We start from the raw sequence: 24,448 nt of genomic DNA, 5'->3' as shown, positions 1-24,448 counted from the left end.
GCCCTATTTATTTAAAATTATATAAAAACTTTCCAAAACAAAGGCATCAACTCGTTCTGGAAGTCTGTAAGGGCTATCTTTGCATTCCATATCAGCCAACATGGAGATGAAAAAGAAATTATACCAAACATGTTTTAATAGTCAATTGCAGGCTAGTCAAAACAATGAAGCACTTGCTTCTCTTTGGGTTCCTTCAATGTTAGATTGCTAAATTGTCAAAATCTGTGTCCTTGATCCGCCCTCTAATATGAGATTGATTTGATACTCAGTTTATTTGTTCCGTCAGTTCCCGCCTTTTGTGTGCATGTGTGAAACCACATTGGTTTTAACTTGATTCGAGAAGATACCAGATATGAGCACGAGACGACAAAGTCAGTCCAACGCTTTGCTAATCCCGAAATAAATCCCTGTATGAAACCCACAATCAATTGCAGAAAAATGTCAAATATTGCTCTTCAACTTGCAAAATTTGCAGATGTAATAAATTCGCAGAAAATTTTCGGATGTGCAAGTTTATGCCAAATTTGCAAAAAATGCAGGATGTGTTCCGTACAAGGATGAGATTGAAGGTTGCACGGCACAGGATGCAAGTTTTGGCCGGCCCTAGTCATACATAACCTCTACCTTGTCTATGGCTTCACCATCGACCTCACAGGGTCGTACAGGATGTTTTAGCTTTCTCTTAAAGTTTGCATAAGAAAAAAATGCTTTCAGATTCGACCTGTCCTCCTGAACCAATCTACTCTTCTTTTTCAATTGGTCATTGTCAATGGAGGTTTTTAATCTTACCCTGAATCTAGCCAACCTTTTTTGGAGAATAGCCACAATTACTGGATTCAAATTGCTCTGACGCCTTTTTGCTAGTTGACAACCCCTTTTGAACAATGTTTTCCTGAATTTTGGAATTTTTGTCCGTGTCCCACCTTTCGGAACACATACAGAGATTGTTAGACTAGAGGAAACTTCCTCAAAAAATTAGATTAGTCTCTTTACGTATGGCTTCATCTATGGACGATCTGGATACGTAGTGTTCATGGTTGTTTATAAGCATGCTTTATAGTGCACCTTTTTCATCAAGAAACTAGCCCACTGAGCATATGTCCTTGATTCTCTTGACATTCTGATTAAAAAAAAAAACCTCATAAATATGCTAAAATCTTGACACAATTAATGGCTCTAACATACGTATTTTGTGGGAATCCAGTTGTTTTGATCATTTCAATTTTTAACTTGCGCTGTGAAAAGCTCAATTTAATACAGGTAATTCGGACAGCCTCGCCTAAACACTTTGTAGGTATAATTCATAAAAGGTATTGCAGTATTATTACAAGCGTTAAGTGCTCGTGCTAGTTCTTGGACAATAATTTACGTTTAGTTTTCCTCTGTTTGGAGTGGTTCTCCCACTGAAATTGAGTTGTAAAGTTATTCTTTTTCGCTTGCAATCAAAGGAAAAGAGAGTTATTGGCCTCTTTTAGCTATTAAGGTTAAAACCTTTATACTTTTTTCGATTTTTATTTCATGATTAAGGGTCCGAGACACGAATGCTGAAGAAAATTGAAACTATCGTAATTTCATTTATCAAATCAAGTAGATTTACGGTTGAAGAAAGTTTGCCGTTTCTGAATCAAGGAAACTTGAGAAATGACACAAAAATGATGGAAGTGGTCTCATGAGTCAGGTTCGTTGATGACAGACCGCTTAAAATCATTGAAATGGTCCACCAGCTCGTCGATGCTATCAAAATCTTGTCTTTCATGGATCTTTTGATGGTTCTGAAGTTGTTCCCTTCGTAAGAAACGAGCTTGACAAATCTCGCAGAGAAAGGGTTTCTCTCCCTTATGCTGATAGGTATGCACCTTCAGATTGGCCTTGTAAGTGAACACTTTCCCACAAATCGGGCAATCGAATGATTGGTTGTCGCCCTCGCCATGGACGCCCTTCATATGATTCCGCAAAGACGCAGCATTCGCAAATGGCTTTTCACATGTGGAACAGGTAGGTAAATCTTGAGTGGGTGCGTGTCGAAGTTTGTGGTGGTAATAAGGATCATATCGGTCAAATGATTGCCCACACGTCTGGCACAAATACATCTTTCTACTCAACGATTTATTGTGGGTCAGCATATGCCGATTTAGGGCCCATCGCGTATTGAACGGCTTTTGACAAGTACTGCAAGGAAAACGCTTTGCGACCGTATGTTTCGTCTCCTCGGTGTCCGAACATTTGTTTCCAAGGGTTTTGACTCCCGGTTTTGTGGCTTGGGAGGTCGTGCTCCTTTTTGTTAGGGCGGTTGTCTTCGTTCGAATGATGGATACGTTTGATTGAAAAGCCTCTCCTGGGTGATACTTTTTGAAATGGGATGTGGCTTCAATTTTCCTCCGAAAAGCTTTGGTACAAATAGAGCATGCGAAGGCCAAATTCAAATGCACGGATTGCATATGATAGCGCAGTCGATTAGGAGAAAGAAACTTTTCAGGGCACTTATGACACTTCAATTTCATGGGATGATGCAAAGCCATATGGTTATCAAAGTTCCGACGAGATTTGAGGGTCTTCCCGCATTCTGTACATTTATAGGTAAGCCAAGGCTCAGCGCAATCACGGCTCTTTGATTCGTCATTGGCTTCTCTGTCATTTAGACCAATGTAAGACAACTGCTCGCATTTGACACCTAACATGTCAAGACATTGGAGAATTTGCGAATTCTGGCTCATACTGATGACTGCAGACCCACAATACAACAACTCAAGAACGGATTGCACAATAATTGGCTCGTAGTCTGGTAGAATAAAACACGAAGACGAATCCCAAGGAGCTGAACTAAGGAGAAGTGAGTGAAGAAATTGGGACACGGAACCCAGGATCAATCGATGGGCGGTTATAGGAGTTGGAGATGATCCAGCCCAGATTTTGACGTTGGGTGGGCAGGCTAAATCTGGAGACTTCCCATCTCGACTGAATGATCGCATGGGCTGAAACAAGGCCAGAGTGTCGCTTGCATCATAGACCAAAGTAGGATCCATTTCAAGATTAAGTAAGGCTGATTGTTGAGGAATCGTTAGGAAGCGAATGTGTCAAAATCGTCGCCAACCCAGCCGTCCCATCCAGCGCAGACGACCCGATGAGAGGAATGAACTATTCTTTGGCCGCGCTCCGACACTTGGCCAAGCCCTCTTGGAACTCTTCATTCTGAGGCGCTTGAGTGGCGGCCTCCTCGAAGTCGGGCAAGGCCTCGTCGAACTTGCCCATCCGAAACTTGATGGTGGCCCGATTGTAAAAGGTGGCGGGAATGGTTTTAGCGAGCACAATGGACTCCTCGTAATCCACAAGCGCCTCGTCGAATTTGACTTGCATGTATTTGGCGTGTCCCCGGTTGTTGAGGGCTTGGGCGCGGATCTCGGGCTTCTCCCCTACGGCCTCCTTGAGGAAGGTGGAGAACATCTCCTCGACTTCTTTGAATTTGTGTTCCTTGTAGAGCCGTTCGGACTCGACGGTGAGGCCCTCTAAGATGGGCTCCATGGCGCTCATGAGGACAAACAACACCAACTGATGATTGGACACACTCAACAACAGCCCCCCAACAACAATCAGGACGTGGGTGGTAATCAATTCTAAGCTAGAGTCGGGTCAAAATTGGATGACGGAACAGAAGGACTCGAATATAGACCAAATACCCAAATACAGACGGAAGGGCGGGAGGCCGGGAGGCCGGGAGGACGCAAGGACCCAAGGACGGGAAGTTTGTAGTGGTTCACACTTGACCAGTTGGTCAGCTGAGAGCTTCAATTCAGGAGCAAAGTTGGCTGTTTGAAGTCCTATTTTCTCTCTCCTTGCATTCACTTCCTCAATCCTCTCTCTTTCTTGCTAAACTTTAGCACTCCTTTAGACGTGATACGGTACTACCAAGAACCATGGAACCATAGAACAAGATAGAACCAACCAACAGATTGGTACATACACACACGCAGACACGTACTAATAGTGTACTACTAATGTGACGACTTAGGAGGGACGGATCCAGCTGTCCAGCAAGAGGGCTAGGCCCGGCTAGGCCGTCCAGCTGATTTTGATTCCGCTCACTCACTACGCCACCAATAGTCAAAGCGGCAGCCGCCGCAAGCTAGTACTCGCCAAAGGGTTCATTCAAGATGTTCGAACCACGGACGATGTCTGTATGTATGTATTTATGTACGTACGTATCTATCTATGTATGAGTGGGTGTACGTGTGTACCTTCCAGTTCCTCCTCCTCTCTGCCTTCATCAGATTCCTTCAGTTCATCATGTTACTGGCTTTCCTCTTTGGGATGAAGGTTATCTTTCATCAATTTGTTGAGACAAAGTGGTTTTATTGTTCTGAGGGAGAGTTTTTCCCATGGGGGAGTTCCCCATAAGCACGACATGGATTATATGTCGTTTAGTTGGTGCTTTTGATTGGGCTAGTTGGGCGTTCCTGGACAAGGTTTCGTTCATTAAGGTTTAACGTTGCGTTCGCAATTGGATGGCTACTGAATTTGAAATCGCTTACGTCACATGTGCTTCAAGTGCAGTTGTATCATAATTGCGACGATTCACGATTGTTTAAATTAGCTATTCCCAGGTTATAGGGGATGTAACCAGAAAAAATGTCATCCTTGGTGTAGTTCTGACACGAATTAATATCATGAGGCGAGTATTTTAAACGCTCGTACCTCTGAGTTCTTGGACGTTACCCAGAATGAGCATCCCCTCGCCACTTAGCCGAGTGTATTTTCATACCGGTTAAAGTCCAAGTCCAAGCGCCTAACTCAGAGGTAAGAGTTTTAAAAAACAGGCCTCTGCCCCATTATCAGAATTGGTTTTCTTCAAACAAGTCGGCAAATTGAAATCAATCACGAATATCGTATCTATAAGTGGGATTTTAAGCTTATTAAGAGTGAAAAGTTCAAAAGTATAGTCTCACTACATAGCTATACTTGAGTATACTTAAGTATACTTTAGTATAGTTATCAAGGCCGGAATCGAAAACGCAAGCAAAGTGGAGATGTAAACAAGTTTAGTATTCAGACATTTAGGCAAGCGCTGGTACCAGCAAACAAACTTGCCTGCCAATGCCAGTGGTACAAAATTGGCGTTTCAAACTGGTTTTATCAAACCTGACCTTTCCTCATGTAGCAATGCGAAAGAAGGGTCAGCTTCTCAAAAACGTAGTTGATGCCCCAAACTTGCATCACTGACATTGGTACCAGCAAACAAACGAACCTGCCAGAGCTTGCCTAAACGTCCCCATACATATATACATATATTTAGTATATATTTAGTACCTCCACTTGTCTTTTAACAGTCAAAACGGAAATCCAGACCCCTCAAGAACAAGTTTCTAGATTTTTGGTGTGCAAATCATTAGGATGGGATATTTTCTACCTTCTTGAGGTCTTCACTGAGGCAAGATCAAGGCGGGTTCCTGCCAAAAGTGCTAAGGGTGGATATGCTGGTGGAATCCGAAGAAATCTAAAATAGGGCATCAAACAAAATCGCGTGATTTTTAGAGCATACAGGGTGCAAATCCAAAATTTAGACTAAGGTGGGTGCCAAAGCCAGACAATTTCTACCAGCCATCATGATGATATCAGCTCAATGTTGTAAGAAAAACTAACATATTTCCTACAATGGGTTTATTGAAAGAGTGAACCATGTCTGATCATGAAGCAAAAGGAAGGAGGTTGTCATATCTCCTCCATGCGGGAGTCACTCCTTGCGCAGCTGCCAAGATTTTTGATGTTTATTTTTAATTCCAGTATTCAGCCGATATTATCATGGCTGGTTGAAATTGTCAGGCTTTGGCACCAAAGTCAAGGAAATATTAGTCTTTGTTAATGTTTTTATTTACACCCTGTAAATAGCTTTGTTAATCTATGCTTCTACAAACAAACTTGTTCATTCATTGAAAATCTTGATCAAGTTGTGTGGCTAATACTGATGTTAACAATAGATATTACTAAGTAATAAAGTAAGTAATATGTCAATATTGAGTATGCTTTTGGTTGCTTTCATTTAAATACAAAATGTTAATTTGTAGAAAAGTTAAATTTGGCAAGATTGTTGAGTTTTCCCACAAACTCTGTCCGTTTGCAGACAATTATGTAGAGAAATTCTAGTAGGCCATAGTTTATGCCATGTTTTGAAAGATAAAATCATATTTGAATGTGATCAGGACATTCCAACCATCACAAAGTCCGCACTTCTTCCATTCACAACTCAAGCCCACGCAAGCATATAATCTGATTCCTTTAACACAAATATCCAAAAGTTTAAAAACCTCCTTCAAAATGCTACGCAAAGGTCAGCCGGAAGGGTTACAATGCCATGAAAGTTTTCAAAAAATGGATTATCAGTACAAATACTGTCAGCTATTACACTCAATCTGCCTCCCTGATCCAACATGTTTTTTCCTCAAAATATTCAGTTATAGCAAACATTTGAAGTGTTTATGATCAATGACAAGAGATACTTTTGATATCTTTGGTCAAACACAAACTTAACTTTACCTACAATGTCTTTTTAAAGATTGACAGCATTTATGTCAAGATGCCTTTGGACAAGGTTGAGGACAATCAAAGGTTTTCCATTGTTCAAGGTCGTCTGGATATTTTGGGCAAGAACAGCGAGTAAAAACTGCGAAATATGACCCTAAACAACACAAAAATCAAAATAGGCTTATTTTTGAATGCGTCTTAGGATACTACAAACTTTTTACACGTTTCCACTTCTTGACCCTATTCCCAAACAGCAGCCATAATCATCTTCCTACCCAAGACACGGAATTGTTGTGGCTGGTTCTATAAAACTTTGTGGCCTTAAACGTCGTTCAAAATGCACCACAAGTGAGATTTTTAATCTTGCACCATTTCCATTCAAAATAGCACAATTTGAAGCGTATGTACTGAGGAAAAAATTAGAATTGAAAGGTGGCCACCCAATCAAGAACAAGAGACTGAATACTTGAATCCTTGGTCTTAGAAAGATGTAATGTTTGTAATGCCATTTCATATTTTGCTAACAAATTATTATGGTTGTACTACCAATACTTGAGACATTGACAAAGTTCATTATCCAAAGAGCTAATATCAGTGCTTTTTGCAAAGAAATGATGCAATTTAAGTATGTTACCAGGATTTTGCCCCAAAATATCTGGACATCCCTGAAAGGGAGGCATAGGTAAATAAACTCAATGATATAATCAAGCTATAATCTGGACCTGCGTAAGTTGATATCACTACTTGTACGTTAAGGTGATATCTGGTCTGAAATTATCATTGCTTCCTGTATAGGAGATGGAGCAATTCCTTTGTCAGCTCCCATTGTTGGTGGCATTTGGCCAAGAGTCACCAATATTACCAAGGGATGTCAGGCCAAGGACAATGATGTGTTAGCTAGTCCTTGACCAGGAAGGACAACTCAGGTCCAGATATAACCTCCGGAAAGGTCAGGTTCCCAACACTGTTGGACACTCACCTGGCCAACCTGATGGTGAGGGGCTTTGTTTGGCAGATAAAATACGTCCAAGGAATTTGGTGAAGGTGTCATTGGCTGAAATAAGGGCAGATTGGGAAGAGTTGGGAAGCCAAAAATGATTTTCTTCATGCTGTCAATGGCTGATGAGTGTAGAAACTGAGCCATTTCTTTTGGCATGTTCGAGAAGGTCATGGTGACCACTAATGTGGTTTGGGTAGGTCTTCCATCATGTTAATTCTTGGTTCCTTCCTTCCATGGGAAGGTGGTAATCCACCCATGATCCTGGTTTAAGCTAATTTCTGACCTTGAAAGGCAGGCCAGGCTTGTGCTTGGGTGGGTGGGTTAGCTTGGGGGTGGGTTAGAGATAGATGAGCCAGTTCTTAATCAACTGCTTGACGTGATGGGTATGTATGTCCATGGCAATATCTTCAATGCAAGAATGAAAGCATTAGGACAGGTAAACACATTGCAATGATTCAATGTAAATCATAGCCTCCTCACTTACTTACTATTCAATCCTGTTCATGATACCGAATGCCTCTGAGGCAATCAATTCTCTAGGATCAAGGTCTGGGTCACTCTCATAAGCTATCAAGGTTTGCTGGTTTGTTTGCTTGGTTGGGTCCATCTCCCATTTGAAAGAGATTGATCCGTCCATGCATCCTTTAATGGATTAATCAATTGCACATGGTCCAGATCCCAATTGTTGTGAGGAAGCTTCATAGGTGGCGGATGACAGGGGTGAGCTGGCAGGCTGGGAAATGAGGTCCAAGAATCCCAGGAATCATGATCTTCATAGTTTGGGTTCACTTTGATCTTTCACCACGCTTAACCACGCCCATTGATATATTCATAGTAGCTGATGGGCGTTTTCACTTGTTCTTTACTCATGTTGTGGAAGGAAGCTCAACGAGAAGATGTTGATGCCCAACTAGGTATAAGTCTTGCCAATTTGAATCATCTAGACAGTCAACCAAGGAATGGGAAAAGCGAGTCGGCTTGGATCCCTCCGGGTCATTGGAGGTGGAGCCCGGCTGGCACTTAACGGGCTTGAGCGGGCTCACTGAGAACGATTGGAGGACAAGTTCAATTTGAGCCTGGCTTGAGCATAGCTGAGTACAGTCCTTCAGTGTACTCAAGGACCTCAAGCATATACTTGAGAGTACTTGAGTGTACTGGTTACGTTGAGCAAAAATGGGAATGTTAAGTAACAATTCAAAAACCAGTAGATTTAACTATGTTTCAAGTTCACTAAGCATTTGAAATAATGAGCTAAGCATCCAACCTTATAGGTGGTGACGATTGAGGCAAGTGACGTGTATTGATGGATTTAAATCGAAAATGATCAAATTCAATGCATACACAGTACGGTTTGGTTGGGCATGTTGTCTCTGATTTTGCTCCATGGAATAACGTCAGTCGTTCATGAACGCGTTTACTTGACAAACCCTATTCTTATTTGTTTGTTCCTTCACAAGTTTTCGGGCGTGGGGTTGGCCTTGGACTTGATAGCTTCATAGTTCATTTTAACCACGGACACTCACTTGACCAATATCAATTGTAAAACTGATTTCAGATGTCATTCGTTAAGGCAATTCCAATCAGCTAACTGCTCTATGCGTTTCCAAAGATAAAAGCAAGTTTTGAAATATATATTCATGAAGTTGATTATAAAATTTGTATGTAGTTTTTGTCCTTACGTAAAAAAAACAAAGGAATCAACTAATAATAAAGATGAGTGAACCTCGTCTGTATGTGTATCTGGAAATGGTGGCCTTTTTTAGGAACATGAAACACTAAAATACGAAAACAGAAAAAACCGTTCAGTAAAACGCACAATGTTATTCTTTATTGCGACAAATTTGTCATTAGACTGCTGGTAGATTTACATGATGACATTTGTTCCCTACCACGGTGTCTTCTCTATGGAAGTTTTGGGTTAGGCCGCCATTCGAGGCGTCGTGTCCATCCACATATTGCGCTTTGGAAAATAACAATAAAAAATAGATAGATATGCTGTAAGGAATAGATTATGTAAGATAGAAATAAAGATAAAAGGATGATATTATGGAAAGATAAAATATAGATATAAGGAACAGATTATGGATGGATAGAAAAATGAGTGTAAGAAATAGATTTTGGATCAATTGATAGAAATAAAGATATGTCAATGTAAAGCACCCAAACAACAAGAAAAGCTAGCTTACAGAAAAAGGTTCCACTACTTTGCCTCGCATTTTGCTCTTGCCTTTCAATATTCCAAAAGACTCAAGGAAACCCAACCAGAATAGTTCCTTCTTTCATCTCAGGAGTACTCTTGTCCACCTTGACCCAGAAATCCATTCTTCTTGGTTTTGGATCATTTTGCCAAGAGCAAAGACTTATATGAAAGACCATAGTCTGAATAGAAAATGATTTTTGAATAGCAAAAGTTTAAGACCACGTAACAAACGTTCAATTGAGATAGGATTAACACTCGAGTTGGAGCGGTATCAAGTGTACCAATGCCAAACGGAACGAATTTGTGTGTCAGGATATAAGTACCACCCGATTTACTGTACGATATGTAACTGGTACTTAGCCATAGATTAGCTGATTTACCATTGACGTTCTAATACCATCATTATTAGCATTCAGAAGATCTGAATGGGGCTTGAGCAATTGTTATTCGTCCAAAACCATCTCTCTCATCCGTCTCCACCAATCTGTCAGTTGGGCTCAAAATAATCACACATTACACTGCAATGGATAATCTGGGTTGGGGAAGTAATCGTAATGGAAGAGAAAAATCGTACAATAAATACAATCTCGTTCCATATTCGTAAATTGCACTGGACTTGAAATATGCATGGCTTTATTTTTCTTATATTTGTGCAAGCCACAATGTCATGGGGTATTTCAAACTTTAAACATAGATATGAATGTTATTTCATTCGTTATCACCAAGCGGTTAGTTTCAATTTAAGTCCTCTTTTACCTCAAACTTAAGTTTCAGTAAAGTCGCACTTTCTACCTATCACAATAGTACAAAAATGCACTTTGCGCTTATTATTGTTTTTTGAACATTTTGTAATATCATTCATTTATTTGAATTATCCTTCATATTTTATACATTTGGTCAGAGCCACTTTTTCTCATAAATCTTTACATTGTGGCAAAGCAGATGTGAGCCTTCGAAACGCCTAATTTTGAAATGTAAGCCAAGATCAATGACGATTCACAATGGCTATTATTTGCTTGTTGCAAGCAAGAAAGTTACAAATTAACAGTTGCTGTTTTTGGTCAAGCTGTTTTTGAATAAAGTTAGATTGAAGAGAATCAAATACGAGTACATTACAGTGAAAATGTTCATTTTGAGGCTCAATCGAGACAAACATATTCATTTCGACTAAAGCCTATTTGTCTGCTGGTTTCTTTTACAGCTTTTATTTGTTTCCTGTTTTGCGACCACTTTGGAAATTGGGCTGAGCTCATTCATGAGCTCGTAGTTTGAACATTGTCTCTATGGCAACTAATTCCTAATGAGCATGACAGGTTACAATCGAAAGACATGAATAGGCATGCTTTTATTATCAAAGCCACTTCTGATCGTAAGGAGGACGAATTCAAATCCTAATCCTCACATCACATCACAAAAAATGTAAAGTTTTGATCTCTTCATTTAAAAAAAAAAATCTCGCGGAATTTCTTACCACTAAGTACCAGGAAAAGCACCTGATAGTGGAAAATACCGGGTGCACCATACTGTCATCTATATATTGATTTTGATGGACTTAATGAAGTAGAACTCATATGTTATGTGTCGGACAGTTTAAGACAAAATATTAAAGTTAGAAGGCATACCTATATCATAGAATTATATCCATCAAATACACCGACTTTGTCGGCAACACAAAGCTTGAGTCTTGGGACAAAGTTGGCGAACATCTTCTTTATGTCCCCATTATCCATGACGGCCCAGGCCTCACCAACTGACACCTTCAGCTTGCTCACTGTGCTGTGGATGGTGGCCCATTCTTTGGTCTTTACATGGCCCCAGATGCTGAAATCCAGGGGATTCAGGTTTGGGCTGTCTGGGAGCCAAACTAATTTTGACCAGAATCCTCTGGAGCCCAATCTTTGTTCAAAGTAGGCCTGGATGTGGAGAATGCCCAGGTGGGGGCATGGAGCTTATTAATGCTGTGGTGCGGTGGATGCCAAACCTATTGACTCTCGAAAAACGGAAAGTGGCGTCCTCTAAGAACTGAACTTTGTTCTTCCTCTTGAACTTTTGACAGCAGTGCTTCAAGACGAATGACGAAAGAAAACGTCAAAGCGCAAGCAAAAGCCTCAGCTGACGAGACTGTCCCTTTACATGGCTCATCCTAGGGCACTCTCTTTCTTTTTCCTTTCTTCCATAACATAAAACAGCAGATGCGCAAGGCTGGCTTGGCAAATGCTGAAGCAGGGCTTGTTTGGCAGTCGGCTGTTAAGATGATTTCAAATGATAATTCCTGCAAAGTGCAACCAATAAATTCATTCTTATAATAAAAAAGCATATCCACAATTCCAATTGGAAAATAGTGATGTCTTCAACTTTTCAACAGAAGGCCCCATTTCAATGATTTTCAAGGACCAAGATAGAGTGTCCTCTTTTAAAGCCAGGCTTTAGAGGACACCCTTTATGCTTTCAACCTCTGCAAGGGGCATCCTTTTCTTTTTTTATTGTTGTTGTGGTTAAAACTCGAAGGTCCATTGGCAACTTTGATGGCAATCTCAACTCTCTCATGTTTATTTAACAGGCTATTTTTAAATTTAGACCAACAAAATACTCCAAAATTGCTGGTAATAATCATATGCTAGCTATGTCTGAAAGAGAAAACTAGCCAGACATGTTGCCTCTGTTACTGGTGCCACAAACAAGTGATGATGGCGTATGGCGCACCCGGTATATAATTCTTATTTCTCTCTATTTTCGGATCATGTCTGATTCAGGCACGAATTAGAGTTGTCGGATCTGGGCTAGCCTTTGAATGTAGAAATATTTGACAAAGCTCATGAATGCTTTTGAAAAAAATACAGTATCAGATACCTTTCGTACCTTCTCTGAACACTGTAAAGTCCCAACCTTTCTGGCCTCTCTCAGTACGAGAGTTCTCTCTCATACCTTAAATATTCCTGTTAAAACATCTTTGGACTTGTTCGACCTTTTGCCAACATGCTGAACGCATTGGAGCCCAAATGGGTGAGGCATATATTTTACAAGATATGCCTGGACAATCGACCTGTGCAGAGTTAGCATCGTGATACTTTCTCCCAAGCATACAGCTGTCTCACATTTCTCGTCGAACAAGAGGAGACGAACCAAATTCAAATTATCAGTATGTACGAATACTCAGAGCTAAACGATGGGAGACCAATGGGAATGAAGTAGCTCTGTTGAGAGGTCGATTTATTGCTTTTGGAAGAAATTTACTGGGAAAACCAGGGTCGTCCCTTGACGAATCTTGGCCCTCTAGAAAAGAAGAATTGGCTCTTGGGGTGTACTTCCCAGGATATGCTAAGATTTTGTATTTTGGACAACCTATCTTTTTGCATTTACTTGTCTCTCCGCTATCAATATGATCAATGTTGACATCGGCACTGGCCAGATTAGTAGTTCCCTCTAGCAGTTGATGTGTTACATGCAGTTGGACCGTTGTACTGTTTCTCCAGTCTTTATGCATGTAAATTGAGTCCTTTTCATCTGATCAGCTCCATCTGATTGGGATGAATCCAATGGGTTGACAAAACCAAATGTTACCCATCCTTTGCCATCTTGTCGCAAGAATGAGCATTTTCTCGTGAGCCAAGAGGATTGGAATGAATGTGTTCTTTTTCATTATTTGTGCCTTTCTTTGCCCTACGTACGAGTGCGTATTTACCTGTCCGTGGCTCTGATTCAGTGCGCCTCCTTCTTTGTTCCTTGTTTTTCATTTCACAAAATTTGAACAAAGGCTGAGCACAAGCCCTTTGCTTGAAAAGAAACCACGAGTGAATAATAAAAGACACTAATAGCTTTGTTTTCATACAGAGAGGCACTTGCGACACCTTTCTACTTCTCCCAATCTTGAAATTTTGTTCTGATGCAAAAAGAAGTCAACGCATCAAGAAGAATATTTTTTGCATTCCGAAGATCGAAAGTAAGGGAATAAAAGCATGATTCAAAAACGAACCCTTGCTTTTTTTTCTTCGTTTTGTGAGTGATTTTTTTCAAATGAAAATGTTCATACATGCTACTTGTACACGTGCACTTGTACACATTTCTTATGTAGACAACCCACAACCTTGGGCTCAGAGAACAGTTTCAAATTCATTGGCTCCATTACCCTTGAGCTTTCTAAGACGAGGCATTTGTTTGAGTAATTGCTCAGTGGATATTTGCAAACGCCAATCCCGATCTTCGCACGACAGTTCAAAGTCTTCCTGCTCCGAAGAAACGCAATCCAGAGCGTGGTCGTCACTCATCACTGATGGCTGGCTGGATTGCCTTTGAAGCGGCAATCTGGATCGGAGATGTTGCAATTGCCCTTCGAGGAGCTTGATTCGCTCTTTGGCGGAGGTCAAATCGTGCTGAGCCCCTGAGATTCGTTGCTTGCACCCTTGATCTGGCAGACTATGGCTTTTGAGCTTTGGTGAGCGGAAGACCTTGTTCCCGTCCTTTAGACTGTCGGCCACGCTCAAGCTGATGAGGGAAATCCAGTCCTTTCGACGAAATTCACTCATATGTGGTCTCAGATATTTGAAATAGCCGTGTTCACAAAGAAGGAGCACTCCAGATAGAATGATGCCGAGTCCCAGCAGGATAAACGCGGATGTGAATTGGGCCAGAGCTAATGGCTTACTCGAGGTTCGTCTTCGCTTTTTGGGTTCGCAGGCTCCCGTGAACCAAAATCTCTGCATGCGTTCCAAATCACCGTTTTCTCGGTAGCTCATGAGGTACTCATTGAAGAGGGGCACCCATTTGGATCCTTTGGGAAAGGCTACGCCGTAGCCGGTCATGGCGTACCACGAGCCCACGGTCAGGATATTGCATTCATCGTCTTGACCGACGAGATATTCCAGAACAGTGGCGTCGTAGATGAAGGCGTCCAATTGATCGGTCTTAATGGACTTGAAGCCCTCTTTCACCGTGCTGCGGTTGAACCTGAAAAAGTAAAAGGTCAATGTGACTGATGAGCCAGCGTGTGGATTGTACGGTGGTTGTTTGTTTGATCACAAAATCACTCACTGTTTCATGTAGGAGTGCATTTCGGGGAAATTGTTCTTGAGGACGTAATCTGTGGCTCCGTTGGGGATTGTTCCAAAACGAAAGGGTGGCTTCGTGGATTGTGGATTCGTAAGGCGTCTGTCCTCTAGTCCGGATAAGTTGGTGAATTCCTCTCGAGTGATCATAAATGCAGCTAAGTTGGCAGTATAGATGGCCAAGAAGATAAGGGCAAACATGGCCCAAACATGGGCCATGAATCTGGCCGTATATCCTCGGGGGCAATCCACATTCACAGCGGCTTGGAACAAGACTGCCCAAACCAGCCACAACGTCCGGAGAAATGAAAATCGGCCCTGATCCGACTGAACCTGAAACTGCGGCAGAGAACTCTGGGTTGAGCGTTAGTCTTTTCTGATTTTGTATCTATTACTAGGAACATTCAAATAGAGAGGGAAACTAGAAATTGGAACTTCCTACGCTGAGGGAATGTGAAAATGCTCTTTGCGTCAGATATCCAATGGTTCCCTCTTATGCGTCCAGGTTTTTCAAAGGTTCTTGTAGTCTCATTCTGTAATCCAATTCACGACAATATGCAAGGAACTGAATTCTTTCTCGCAGTTGATACAAAAAGAGCGGTTTTTGTGGAAGCAAATCTTACTTGCTTCAGGTCCAAGAACGAACCATAAAATCAAAACAACGCTTGGTTGTTTGAGTCGAAAACAACTGATTTGTTAATCCATTCTTACTTGTGCATATAAAACAATATTCAAACAAATGGAACTAGAAACGCCCGGGTGTAGGTACATTTTTCACTCACGTACAATATCATAGTGAATTAATTTGCTATACTGAAGCGGCTTTCTGAAGACGATATCACTTTATGATTGCGGGCTTTAGAATTTAAGGCCGATCGTGTTCCGTCAGTTTTCTCTCATATCGAATTCTTCCTGCTATTTTTACCAAATATTCCTCGCACTTCGGAATAATTTAGTGGCAGTGTCCTCTAACTTCGCAATGGGCGCATTGATAAATTTTGAATTTAGATAGTATTCAGGCGCTACAAGATTCAGGTACCGGCTCATTGCATAAAGGCTGAGCCCAGCAGCCTTACAGAATTACAACTTCAAGTACAAATGAAAAGAGGTAAAATTTCCTGTCTGACAGGTGCTAAAGAACCACAAAGAATCTGCCGTTGACGTTAAATTTTCCGCCACTTTAGGTCATAACCACTACGTTGTACGTACGGACAGTACACTGTAAGTGGGCTAAAGGCCTCAATCTACCATAAAAGCCAACATCAAGTTGCAAAAAGTTGCACAAAAAGAGAGTTAGGAGCGGCCCCAAACGGGAAGTTTCTTCGAAAATTGGTTTTAAATTATTTGTGCAACCCAAACACATTCTTTTGCCGCTCGCTGTCCTCGATAACTAGCTATTGTGGAGAAGAGCAAGTCCTGATCTAATCCAATTTTCGAGGCTCTCTTGTGTCTTGTGCGCAGACCGTTCCCCCTTCGTTCCCACCAATCGCCTGCACGAAGAAAGGAGAACGGTTGTTGTGGCAGAAGTAGTAGTAGTTAGCACTGGCTGGGTAGAGGGTGTATGACGGACGGTACAAAACAGATACCCCTACATCTAATATTCTAGGCTGGATTGTCACAAAGCACAGTCAATGAAAGGAAAATTGGGATTCCAGGGAATTTGCAATCAGTAATCAAACTTCAAACTTCAAGTGTCAGTCTTCAATGAACAACTGGCAGGCTTCGTTCCCTGTGTTGGGGATTCCCCAAAGGCCGCCAAAGGTAAGTATAGTGGTAAGTATTTCGGCACACGAGCTCATCATCAAGCCGTTAGCAAGTGGGTCTGATTGGCACTGGAATGTCCATTAGGTGCTGCTGCTGTTGTTGTTGTTGTTGTTGCATGAAGGCCTCAACTACCTGGTTTGATATTTGTGCCGTTTCTTTGGAAAGAATTACCCGAGGTAAAGGATGTATTATCTACTCCAGGATAAACTTCGGTTTTGATCAATCCTGTCGTAACACTTCAATGCTTTCGGGTGGAAGACAAATGCTGTGAAATTTTACTTTGACGAATTCAATGTCGCCAAAAAAGTTTCCTATCGTTGCCTTGAAGAGACTGTTCTTAACAAGGTTTCCAACCCAAAGACTAATGAAATGAAAAAGAACTTCACTTCCCTTACCGTTGTTCCCAATCCATCGTAAAACCCTTTCGAGGATGGAACAAAGTGTTGCTTCATAAAGCGCATTAAGAAGAAGAACTTTGTAGTTGCCTCAGGGAAGAACATTCTCCATTCCGCGTTCGATCTCAAAATTTGGATCAATGGTGATGGATGAACAGTGAACACTTGGAACAGGGTTATTGGCTTCTATTCAAATGAAAAGCGTGCGTAACCAAATCCAACGAGGCGGAAAGTACATTAACAAAAATTTCAATTTCTCCGAGATCTCCAATGTAAGCTTCTTGTGGATTCTGATTCGGAATTGACATTAGAGCTATCGAATTTGTGATCCCTTCATGTCAAAAAATTCTTTTCCAATTCAATTTAGAAAGATACCATGGAGTTGACATTATAGAGCGGTAGGTATTCTCTAGGAATACCATTTTCCTGGGGGAAAATGAGGTCTACAGTAAAGTGACAAAAGAGCGGAGAAACACGGAGCAGGAACGAGAACAAGAACGAGAGCAGGAAGAAGAAAATTAACTTTCTCATTAATTAAGGTGCTGGCTAAATTGTTTGTCGGGTCTTGTTCGAGGCCCAAGCACAATTGAGGTGTCTCTCATAGACAACTGAATGAGCCGCCTAAGCTCAAGCAGGAACCGCCTGATCCAGTGGATGAATTCCAAGTCCATGTCCATGTCCATGGCTTATCGACAACGACTACCGTGGTTTCATTGATTTCGTCACAAGCTTACCTTCATGTTGTAACCAGCTGGAGAGAGCCACTCAAAAAAGAAGATACATCCTGCCGCCACCTGAATGGCCACCAAGGCCACGAGCATCCAGCTGGCCGTGTCGAAAGGTTCCAAAAACGCTGTGGGCGAGATGATGCCGGTTCGCTTGGCCACCAGGATCGTGATCCCGGTGTCGAGAAATGGCACAGAGAAATCGATCACTTTTTCACGACCAGAGTTGATTTTCAGCGAAGTCATGACTATGTCGGTTTCGTGATTGATTAGCTCGGCCACAAGTCCGTTCCATTTCCCATTGGCAACTCCGCCCCAATTGCCATCGCGAACTCGAACCATGTGGAAATCGAAGCTAAGATCGTGGGCGAATTTGAGGAGCAAATCCACACAGAACCCAGAGCAACACTGGAACATGGTTGAGTTCACTTTACTCTTTTCCTCGGTGGTGTTGACCCCAATCAACTCGGAATAGTCGACCATTTGACATACGACACCCTTGTTTGTTCCGCATGTCGTCGGGGGCGTGAGGAGCACGTATGGATCTTCTTCTAGAAATGAGACTCGAATGAATCGCTTTTCTGGAATGCCTTCAGGGGGTTTGAGAGCCATCCCTGGCCACACAATGTCCTTGATGTCAAGTCCACCTCCAAATGTGAGCCTCTCGTCCAATTTGGCTCTGGCAAGTTTCTCGTTTTTCACCGAACTTGGAGTGGAATAGCTGTTGCTTTTGTTGTTGTTGTTGTTGTTGTTGTTGCTGTTTTTGGTATTGTGATCAGTGTCAAGTTTCGGTGGGTTGTCATCCAAAGACCTGGCCGGCTTGGTCCATGATTTCCAGACCCCAATCTCCTCCCATCGGCTGTTCTCCAAATCCCCGGCCTCTGGTTGCAAATTGACAATTTTCAATTCCACAGCCTTCCTGGACCCGTCCTTGTTGAACTCGAGCGCGGGTTCTCGACTATCCCTTTTGCCGTCCAAGATGCTGACATTCCTCAACAACTGGTAGAGAAGCTCTCCTTTGGCCCATTTGGCTTGACCTCGCCCATCACACGAGATGTTGGAGTGAATGACAGCCATCTTCTCGGTCTCACTCAGATTGGGATCGGTGACGAGGCGATCGAGAGCGTGGGCCAGGACATCCATGGCAGGTTTGACTTGTCTTGTCATGGTGGCCCTATCCGTATTAAAGTGAACCCCTAACATTCCGACAGGGAACTCTCTGGGCGCGTCAAGGGAGCTCCCGATGACAGATTGAGTCACTATCCAAACATATGCCTTTCTCGTGAGTCGGAGACGGCGGGCCTCCTTCATGATGGAAATGGCTTCGATGTTCGTGCTGTACAGAATAAACACTCGGGCCTCAGAGCGGGCTAGAACCGATAAATCAGAGGCTTCCTTGAACACAACGGTGTCGAGTATCACTTTCTTTGAGTGACCCTCCGGGCGATGCAAGACCAGTTCTCGTAATACCTGCAAACCAACAGCAAAGACAGCCAAACGTAAGGTTTGGAAACGAAAGACAATCCTTGAACGGCAAGGGACTCGCCACCGAGATCCGTGTCAAAAGCACTTTGGGTATTAGATTTTCTTAGCTTAGAAGTCGTCAAAGAGATTTATTTGTCTTCTCGCATTCAGGGTGCAAATCTTATTAATTCGTTGGGATGACCTGCACGAAAATTCAAATTTCTTCTTTCTGCTTGACGCTGAAAGGAAAGCATCGATCCATCCAAAAGTTCTAGGGTAGGTTACGAAAGCTAGTTCGTAAGTAAGTACTGTGGCTGGGGAGACGAGAAGAGATGCTTGCTCAGCCACAGGTTGCAGGTTGGGGGACGGCGGTAAGCGTGAATAATAAATTCATTTCTCAAGTTATCTCAGAGACTCATAAACTAATTCTAACGCTTAGGCAGAATAAGTACCAACTCGCTTTGCAACTTGGGTACGCAACATTTTGCCTCCGAGGCTTTCGAACAATTTGTAAAAAAGGGGAAGAATTTCGTTGCGCAGCAGTCGCTAAAGAATGGTTTGAAGAAGGAAGCACACCAAACTGTATTTGAATAAACCGACCTTTGCTGAAACTGAAACCTTTGCTGATAGGGCTTGGCAAACATTGAAAAAACAATATAAAAAAGTATAGTTCTCAATGCTTTTAGCTTTTGCTTTTGTCTCGATATTTCGAACTTCCTGGATCTACTTTGAACAATTTTCTAACACTTTTCGTACTCGGGCCTACATTGCGACAGTCTCACCTACGTAGGTTAGTTGCTACAAATCAGGCTTTAGTTTACCGTCAATAAAAACAAAGGTCAAGACACTGGCTTCACACTTGCACCATTACTTCTGTCCTCCCTGGCGTAAGTGGGAGTTCTAATTTGAGGCAAAATTGCTGTAGTTCCCCATGTTCTTCCTTTTGGCCATTTTTTACATTGCGTCAATTTCAGAACAAAATTATAAATGATAGCGTGCCTTGCTTAGCATTGTTTTTCAGCCTTTTATCAGCATGTCAAAAAAATTACGAGCAACAATTCTGTCATGATAGCCAAACTTGCACTGAGAGTGAGAACTGAGTCAGATATTTAAGCTTCGGCTGGTTTGTGCAGGAAAAATGACAAAGTTGCTTCAGGAATAACATCCAACTAGTTATATGATCCTTATTTCCCCATTTTAGTAAGTGTGTTGCAAAAAAATAAATCCTCACTTTCTTCAACTTTCTGATATACAAAGTGATCAAATGAATTTGGTAGAATGACTCAAAATCCTAGTATTTTGTCCACCTAGCCTTTTCCCATTGAAATAGGTTTGCTTATGACCGTCCCAGAATAAGGCCTACTGTGGTACCGTATTGGTAGAGCATCCGCTATCCAATTTGCGAATCTTGGTTCGATCCCAGGCTTGCCAAGTATTTTATTACAGCATGAGTTGCTGCTTTAACAGTTAAATGGGCGAACCTGCGGTCATTCCCGAGGGTGAGGTAATAATTAATGTTAGGCTGTGATGACGAAGCGGGAATATCCTTCAATTGGGATACTCATCATCAGGTGGCAGGTCGAGCGAGAGAGCTGCCATCTGACTTTGTAACAAACAAAAAAAACAAAATGAACGTCAAAGAGTCTTGTCAGTCTTAAGAAACATGTGCTCCTTGACTCACCTGCTGAAAGTTGTGATGTCCAGCGATTTCGCCCGTCACTATGGAGAAATAGTTCCACCCATATCGCTCCAAGAGCGTCAAAATGGCCGCGGCTTGGTGCTTGATCGTGGGAGCTAGTTGCAATTGCAAGCGGTCGCTGCTGGCCGCGTGTTCAAAAGCAGAGTTATCCGCGTTCCATGAAATCAAAGGCAACCCCACGTACTGAGACAATTGCATAAAGTATTGGCTGGCCATCGAATCTCGGCCATAGTTCTCGCTATGGGTGAAATATAGAATAACGGCTGTGTTATTGGCCAAGAAATTGTCGCAGATCTTTTGAAGAACTTCCGTGGGTGCCGGAATGGGCTGCACCATGTCCAAGTACGGGGCAACGACGAATTGGTCCAGGAATCTCATACCCGATAATCCCATGGATGCCTTGAGGATTTGTTTGTTATACTCCCGCTCCATGAACGTCGAATAAGGTAAGACTACCGCCACACTGATGTTGGAACGATCCTGGGCGTCGTGGCGGCCGAAGCCGAATCTAGTGCGAACCCCATTCTTGGACCCATGCCTCGAGTTAAGATCGATGCCATGAGATGGGCAAACAATGGACGCAAAAAACCAAACCAGTAAACACAATCGAGGCCGGTGGATAGCCCCATTAGTTCCGAGAATGCCCCCAAACATCATGTTGACCCCCCCCCCTCTCCAATACTACTACCACCAACACTGCACAAAGACGATAAGAACCGGGAACTGAGGAAGGAGAAAACGAGATGAGAGGAAAAAGGATGAAGAAGGCCACCCAGACCAATAACACCATTCACATGAGGATCCCACTTTCCTTGGCTTATTTCGAGGCTAGACGAAAAACATTATTGCCACCAAATGGATCTCTATGACTACTTGAGCCAAGCCGCATGGGTTGCGATGGTCCATTTTTATTCTACACTTTCCTCACAATGGAAATCTGCCATTCCTGCGCCTCTTCGTGTCCTTTGTGTGTGCGGTGTGGTGATTCTTTTCGCCATTTCCTCAATTTCCCTCACCCCCGGCGGCCCATTCGAGCGTCTTGGGAGTGCCCATTTACGAAATCCACGGAACCGGAAGCAATCTTGTGTCACTGTAGTCTATGCACCAAGGCAGGTTATCAAGGGACGCGTCACCCAACACGAACCTACCACACCAACAGTCAGTCGGACACTTTTCTCGCCACGATCAAGCTTCGCCCCCAAATGCGTGAATTATCAAGACCATTTGGACACGTCTGATACGTCTTCGCTCCTACCTTGTTCTGCTGGCTGAGCGAAGCTGGTTATTCCATCACCTAATGGGTTCCACGCTTCTAACCGCGGCGTCCTCGTTGACGAGCCTTTGGTTTTCTTGTCCTTACGTACGCCGTGGCACATTCAGTCGCACGCGTCTCTTGGGTAGTTTTATCTGGCGATTGTCCTCTCGTAGAACGTGGTGTGGTGTCTACGTTCTATATACGTACTTGCTATCTGCCAAAGAGAGAAAACAGTCGGTTTCGTGGTTCCATTTCTTCCTGACGAGCGTGAATGAGGCGCTAAGATCCTGGAGATATATGCTCGTACTAAATACAATTTGGAAATACCACACACTCGTCAAGATTAAATAAGATGAATATGACTAAAACAGGTAAATCACGAGCTAAGAACTCACAAACGGAAAGGATGAACATATGTACAATATACGTACGGATCAGCACAATTCCTGAAAGGATCAAGAAATTACGACAACAATAACGAGAAAGGTGGAAAGGCCTGATTGTATTTTTCCGTTTTTGTTCGGATAGAATAACAGGTGAGCCATTTTGATCTTGGATTGGTATCCGTCAGCCTCAGAACAACAAGCTGACATAATTTCTAGCGGGATCAATTTGGAGTGAAAGGCGCATGAACCATCGGGTGAAAGAATGGAATCGAATGAAAAGAAGAGCGGTCATCCCCACGACGTAGTGGGTACACGTTTAAAGGCAAAGTTATCGTTCATTATCGGTCAATGAAGCCAATCGAACTGAAATCCCGAGTCAAATATAAGAAGCATCCAATTCCACAACTCTCTATGGTGTAAGACCCTTTCCCAGTTTGACAATTCCCTATGATATAGAATTCCTCCTTGGAAAAGGTAAAGGTACAGGATCCGTAATCTTCTTGAAATCTCTCGTAAAAGGCGCTGTTATAGAACCCTCCTGGGTTCAGTTCGTCGTTTCCATATTTAAGGGATAGTTCTGTTCCATCAGGTAAAGTGATTGGTTCACCATTCAGCTTGTTGAAATTGATCTTGGCTTTGGAACATGAAATCACGGTCGGAGGTTGCTTTTGGCACTCTGGGATGTCACCTTGGTTGGATATGATTTGGATCAAAGGCCCGGAGTCAGGTAGAGATTCATCGACACTTTGAGAGGAGAATGGCGGTGGCGGCGGCGGCGGAACTGGAATTGGAAATGATATTTCTTCTCCCCGACAGGTTCCAAACATCTGGAACGAGAAAAAGTAGACTCTCACTCACTCGTGTTTGCTTCACGTGTACATATGTACTACAATTCGAAACAGATGAGAGTATGGGCAATGAAAATGCACATGAACTACCACAATTTGACATTGTTCATAGGTACTCGTAGATCTAAAGTGCCATTTAATATATGGGGAGAATTAGCCAGAGCTGATGCCACGTGAGCATTTTGGACTATTGGCTCAAATAGACTATTTGCCCGGGGAAGATGGGGTGAGTTGGGGTCCCGACCTCATCAATATTTTCAGCCTCCTCGGCCTCTTTGGTCACTGTGAGTATGCTTACCGAGGATGAGAAGATGGCGAGTAAAACGACGACCGACGATCTACCCAACAACAACATGACGGTTCTAAATGCGACTGGAAAGAAACAAGTTTTTCGCGGATTTATACGAGGGCAGCTTAAGAGAGACAGGAATTCAACCTGATTCCACATCATTAACTCGGCAACTCATACATTGGTGTATACCTTCACTCCTTTGAGTGTTGCGGAATTCCCAGCCGTCCAATGATTTGCTCCTCCTGAAACAGTACCAGGTACAGTGTATACCTACTAGGAACATAACATGCATACCACTTTAGAGGTATGAAAAGTGCAAAAATCCGCTCTTCATTGTACTCAAAGAAAGGCAAAGATCGAAGAGTCGTGTGTCAAAAAGACTTTTTGCTTACCGTCACCACCCGGATCACGGTTGTTCTTCCGATTGTGGACTTCCAAAACTAGAATTTTTAAATCGTCATCCAAGATCTGGGTCAAAGTATTCTTCATTTGAAACTCAACAATAACGATCAATTCTCCCACTATTTGCGATTGCTTACCAACAAATTGACACTTCATTTGAAAGGCTCAGGACCTCACCGATACAAGATGAAAGAAATCTGAATTGCGATCGGAATGTCGTGGTTGTAATGCATGGTCTACCCAAGGAACCATTGGAATACAGACGAATGATATCAAGTCGAAAATTAATATTTTCTGCGTCAAGGGAGGAGGCGTGGCCTGATGGTTGGCGCTTTTTCCCATCAAGAGAGAGGCGGCCGTTCGATTCTCCCCCCCCCTCCAACCTCTCTCAAGGCAGCATTTTGACTCCAGTCATAGCCACAGACTGAAAAGCAATCTGATACCAGGCTTTAAAATTGGTTGG

The 24,448-nt window shown here is 42.5% G+C and overlaps 3 protein-coding genes across 3 annotated transcripts; all 3 read right to left on the bottom strand.

The window, feature by feature from the left end:
* Nucleotides 1-1,492: 1,492 nt before the first annotated feature.
* LOC131885265 (gastrula zinc finger protein XlCGF26.1-like) lies at nucleotides 1,493-3,023 on the bottom strand. Its single transcript, XM_059233250.1, has one exon. It carries the CDS (start codon nucleotides 3,021-3,023, stop codon nucleotides 1,668-1,670), a length of 1,356 nt encoding a protein of 451 aa, XP_059089233.1. The 3' UTR covers nucleotides 1,493-1,667.
* Nucleotides 3,024-3,135: 112 nt separating this feature from the next.
* LOC131885311 (tetratricopeptide repeat protein 32-like) lies at nucleotides 3,136-4,105 on the bottom strand. Its single transcript, XM_059233338.1, has one exon. It carries the CDS (start codon nucleotides 3,526-3,528, stop codon nucleotides 3,136-3,138), a length of 393 nt encoding a protein of 130 aa, XP_059089321.1. The 5' UTR covers nucleotides 3,529-4,105.
* A 9,542-nt stretch (nucleotides 4,106-13,647) lies between these two features.
* On the bottom strand, nucleotides 13,648-23,884 carry LOC131885197 (glutamate receptor ionotropic, NMDA 2A-like). The gene is made up of 5 exons (XM_059233158.1): nucleotides 23,590-23,884; nucleotides 20,785-23,270; nucleotides 17,649-19,109; nucleotides 14,742-15,094; nucleotides 13,648-14,657 (listed from the first exon to the last, which is right to left on the bottom strand). The coding sequence occupies exons 2-5, from the start codon at nucleotides 21,457-21,459 to the stop codon at nucleotides 13,805-13,807; spliced, it is 3,342 nt and encodes a 1,113-aa protein (XP_059089141.1). The 5' UTR covers nucleotides 21,460-23,270; nucleotides 23,590-23,884; the 3' UTR covers nucleotides 13,648-13,804.
* Between the last annotated feature and the right edge of the window lie 564 nt (nucleotides 23,885-24,448).

The sequence above is a fragment of the Tigriopus californicus genome, chromosome 1 (assembly GCF_007210705.1).
Source record: "Tigriopus californicus strain San Diego chromosome 1, Tcal_SD_v2.1, whole genome shotgun sequence".
In the NCBI taxonomy this organism is placed as follows: Eukaryota; Metazoa; Arthropoda; class Copepoda; order Harpacticoida; family Harpacticidae; genus Tigriopus; species Tigriopus californicus.
Note: the sequence above shows the minus strand (reverse complement) of the source record. Positions and strands in the feature narration are given on the sequence as shown.

What these genes read in the sequence shown, in the direction of transcription:
- LOC131885311 (XM_059233338.1), bottom strand. Translation starts at nt 3,528, where the DNA reads ATGAGCGCCATGGAGCCCATCTTAGAGGGCCTCACCGTCGAGTCCGAA.
- LOC131885265 (XM_059233250.1), bottom strand. Translation starts at nt 3,023, where the DNA reads ATGGATCCTACTTTGGTCTATGATGCAAGCGACACTCTGGCCTTGTTT.
- LOC131885197 (XM_059233158.1), bottom strand. Translation starts at nt 21,459, where the DNA reads ATGATGTTTGGGGGCATTCTCGGAACTAATGGGGCTATCCACCGGCCT. An exon ending in GACATCACAACTTTCAGCAG is followed by an intron (nt 19,110 to 20,784) that starts GTGAGTCAAGGA and finishes GTTGGTTTGCAG; the next exon opens with GTATTACGAGAACTGGTCTT. An exon ending in CAGCTGGTTACAACATGAAG is followed by an intron (nt 15,095 to 17,648) that starts GTAAGCTTGTGA and finishes TCTCTGCCGCAG; the next exon opens with TTTCAGGTTCAGTCGGATCA.